The sequence below is a fragment of the Helobdella robusta genome (assembly GCF_000326865.2).
Source record: "Helobdella robusta unplaced genomic scaffold HELROscaffold_43, whole genome shotgun sequence".
NCBI lineage: Eukaryota > Metazoa > Annelida > Clitellata > Rhynchobdellida > Glossiphoniidae > Helobdella > Helobdella robusta.
This window is the reverse complement of record NW_008705028.1, coordinates 1,158,731-1,162,342: the sequence shown is the minus strand read 5'-3', so window position 1 is coordinate 1,162,342 and position 3,612 is coordinate 1,158,731. Positions and strand designations below refer to the sequence as shown.

At 30.6% G+C, this 3,612-nt stretch overlaps 1 protein-coding gene across 1 annotated transcript; it reads left to right on the top strand.

Annotated features, from left to right (window-relative positions):
• Positions 1 to 1,857: 1,857 nt before the first annotated feature.
• Positions 1,858 to 2,949, top strand: HELRODRAFT_85113 (hypothetical protein; the record flags this gene model as incomplete). The annotated part of the gene is made up of 1 exon (XM_009025658.1): positions 1,858 to 2,949. The coding sequence occupies one exon, from the start codon at positions 1,858 to 1,860 to the stop codon at positions 2,947 to 2,949; it is 1,092 nt and encodes a 363-aa protein (XP_009023906.1).
• Between the last annotated feature and the right edge of the window lie 663 nt (positions 2,950 to 3,612).

Below are 3,612 nucleotides of genomic sequence, written 5' to 3'. Positions count from 1 at the left end.
TGTATGTATGTATGTATGTATGTATGTATGTATGTATGTATGTATGTATGTATGTATGTATGTATGTATGTATGTATGTATGTATGTATGTATGTATGTATGTATGTATGTATGTATGTATGTATGTATGAATGTATGTATGTATGTAAGTAGTATATTGTAAGTGTAGATTGCATATTAGAGAAAAAAAATAAACAAAATTGAACAAATGACATATATTTATCTGGAGTGCTAATATATATATATAAGATGTCTTTTTAGAAGATCTTGTCCTGATAAGCTGATTGAGTAACGAAGTTGAAAGTTTTGGTAACTTTGACGAAAGTTGTCACTTAAAGGTGAATCAAGTGGTTGTTGTTGTTGTTAGTTTCGTACTTTTTTGAAGAGTATATTGATATAGCATTGTATAACCCGTTTTAGGTAATATAACCGATGCGTTTAAAAGTAGCGCTATGCTAAATTTATATATAATTTGGAACTATTTCATTGACCTGGCAATCCGCTCGCAGTCATTTTATTGGAGGGCATAAAATGTGATCGGTTTTGTAGTTTTGTGGGTAGTTTACGAAAAAAAACTTCATAAATAAAACTATTTAGTGGGAAGGTAATTGCAATAAATCAAGCCATGAAAACAAAAATAACTACAAATGTTTAATCACAAAAAACGACAACGCGTAATTTTAAATATAAAATGTAAAAAAAAATGTGGCAATAAAAGTTAGTAAATAAATGAAATAAATATTGAAGTTCCTACCACGCGGGCATGCTCTTACTTTGTTTGACCGACGAGACACATAACATTTTCAATTAACACAACCTTGATAAAAGTATTAAAACACTCGTACGATGTATAACATACATTTAACCTAGCAGTTTTAACTTCAAAAAGCTCTTCGTGAGGTGCATAGTCCAACAGATAACAACATCCTAAAATTGTCGTAAGTTGAGATAATATATGTGTGTGTATGTATATATATATATATATATATATATATATATATATATATTTATTTATTTATTTAAATATAAATATATATATATTAAAAATATGTGTATATATATTAAATATATGTTTATAAATATTTAAAGACAGAAAAAGAGAGAGAGATAGGAGAGAGAGTTGATTGATAAAAAAAGAGAGTATAATTGTATTTAAGAAATTTCAATAAAAACATCGAGTTTTAACCAGACAATTTTAATTTTAAAAACTCGATTTGTTCTTTGACCGATCAATTTGTTGGGATTAATTACGAAGTTGCCCATTATATCATCGTGTATATATTAGAATTAAATTAAATTCAACAGTTAGACTTAGTTTTTGAAACTTTCTGAAATACTTGAAACACTTTTGAAATGTATTTCAAAAGTATTTCATTGGTGTGTACGTTCTGCACGATCCTGCTGCAGTCAGCACCACCAACATCTCAGCATCAGGTCCTGATGTTGCCAATAAATATGAACTCTCATCATATCTATTTCGCCAGATTGGGACAAGGTCTGTCCAAGTTGGGGCACTACGTCGAAATGATAGTTCCCTCCAATGCAAAAATCTCGCAAGAATTCAGTAATGGGAGTTTCGTCATTACAAAATATCCTGTTGAATCAAACGTTTCTATCTTCAACACGAAGAAAACGTCTGAATTTTTTATGAGCTTTGCATTAAATAAACCGAATGCGATTCAATACATTAAAACAGGTCTCTCAATGTTTGACTACTTGGTTAAAGGGACCGATGATGACTGCAGAGCATTGATGAGGAACAAAAAGTTGATACATAACTTGGTGCACGAAAGAGCCTTTGATGTTGTGATACTGGACATGATGAGCGCTGATTGTTATGTGTGTTTACCAAAATTGATGAATAAAAAGTATTTCGCTTTTTCTGTATCTTTTGATGCTTGGTTATACGGCGTCCCAAGGCTTCCTTCGTTTGTTCCAAGCCACCGTAACAAACACACAGACCGTATGAATTTTGGGCAAAGGTTTCAAACGTTCATTGGAGATTGTTTAGATTTATTAGTTAATACGCTACTCAAAAGACCACCCTTCGCAGAAGAATTTTCAATCAAGGATGTTGAAAAGGAAAATATTTTTACGATAAGTAGGAAGGCAAGTTATTATTTGTATTTGGAAGATCTAACTTTAGGATACCCACGCCCGAACATGCCTAACACGATGAGTGTCGGAGATATTGTGGTTGGCTATCCAAGTTACCCTCTTCCATACGAGTTGGATAAATTTATAGGAAACTCAAATGCCATATTAGTTTCATTTGGAAGTTATGTAGAATACCTAAATGAAGAAACTGTGAAAAAGTTTTGTTCTTCTTTCCAAAGGTTGGAAAACTATAAATTTATTTTCAAGTCAAAAAACAAAACACTTTGTGGCGATCATCCCAAAAATTTGTTAACTCAGCCATGGATCCCCCAAAACGATTTGTTAGCTGACAGTCGCATAAAACTGTTTGTAACCCATGGTGGGTTCAACAGCATGATGGAAAGTGTGTATCACGCCAAACCCGTTGTTGTGTTTCCATTGATGAATGATCAAATTGGTTTGGCTTCATACGCTGAAAGACACAATTATGGAGTTGAAATGGACTTTAGTAACTGGGAAGTTGATGAACTTAGAAACAACATAATCCGTGTTTTGAACAACAAAACATTCGAAGAAAGTATTAAAAGGTCATCCGATATACTGAGAGATAGGAAAACGTCAGCTGCTGAAAGAGTTTCGGACGCCATAAATCACGTGGTGAAATATGGAGATGAACATTTGAAGTCTGGTGCATCGGATTTGTATTGGTTTCAATTTATCATGTTCGACATCTTCTGTGTTTTGTTATTAACGATTCTAATCTCAGCTGTGCTTGTAACTTTTATTGTCAAATATTTGTTTAAAAAGATTTTCAATATTGTTAAATGTTCTCTAAAACGTAAAAATGATTAATCATATTTTTTAAAGAATGAAAATATTAACTACTGGTTTTATAAGATTCAGGATTTCGTTCGTGCTACAAACACTTTCTAACTATTTTTTTTAAACTTGATTTAATTTTTATTGTTATGAATATTGTTTTTCCTATCATTCTAAACTTAAAACGGTACATATTATTATTATTATTATTATTATTGTGATACCGTTGCCACTATTTATATATATATATATATATCTTTGATAATTAGTAACAATTAATTAAAATTTAATTGATTTATATATGTCTCTTTGTAGTTAAATTTGTTAAACATTCTTCTTTGTAATTATTGTAACATTCATTTGATATATTCATAAAATTTTGTTGAGGTGGCTGTGCTCGATATGTCCTGGGGGGGTTCCTTTCACACTATTTTTGGGTAAATAAAAATTTTATTGTTTGTGGCATTTATAAAAGCCGGCCATATGCGATATTTAAATTTTATATCATGTTCCGTTTTGGTCTTATAAACATTGATGTTCTTCAGAGCTCTTGTTTTATAATTATAGGGTAAGAAGATTGAACGTAAGTCATCATTTACCATTTGTGAGTATTTCACTAAATTTTTTGTAATTTAATGGTTCAAATGTTTTTTCCTGTAAAATATGTAATGACAAATTCATTAAAAATTGAATAAA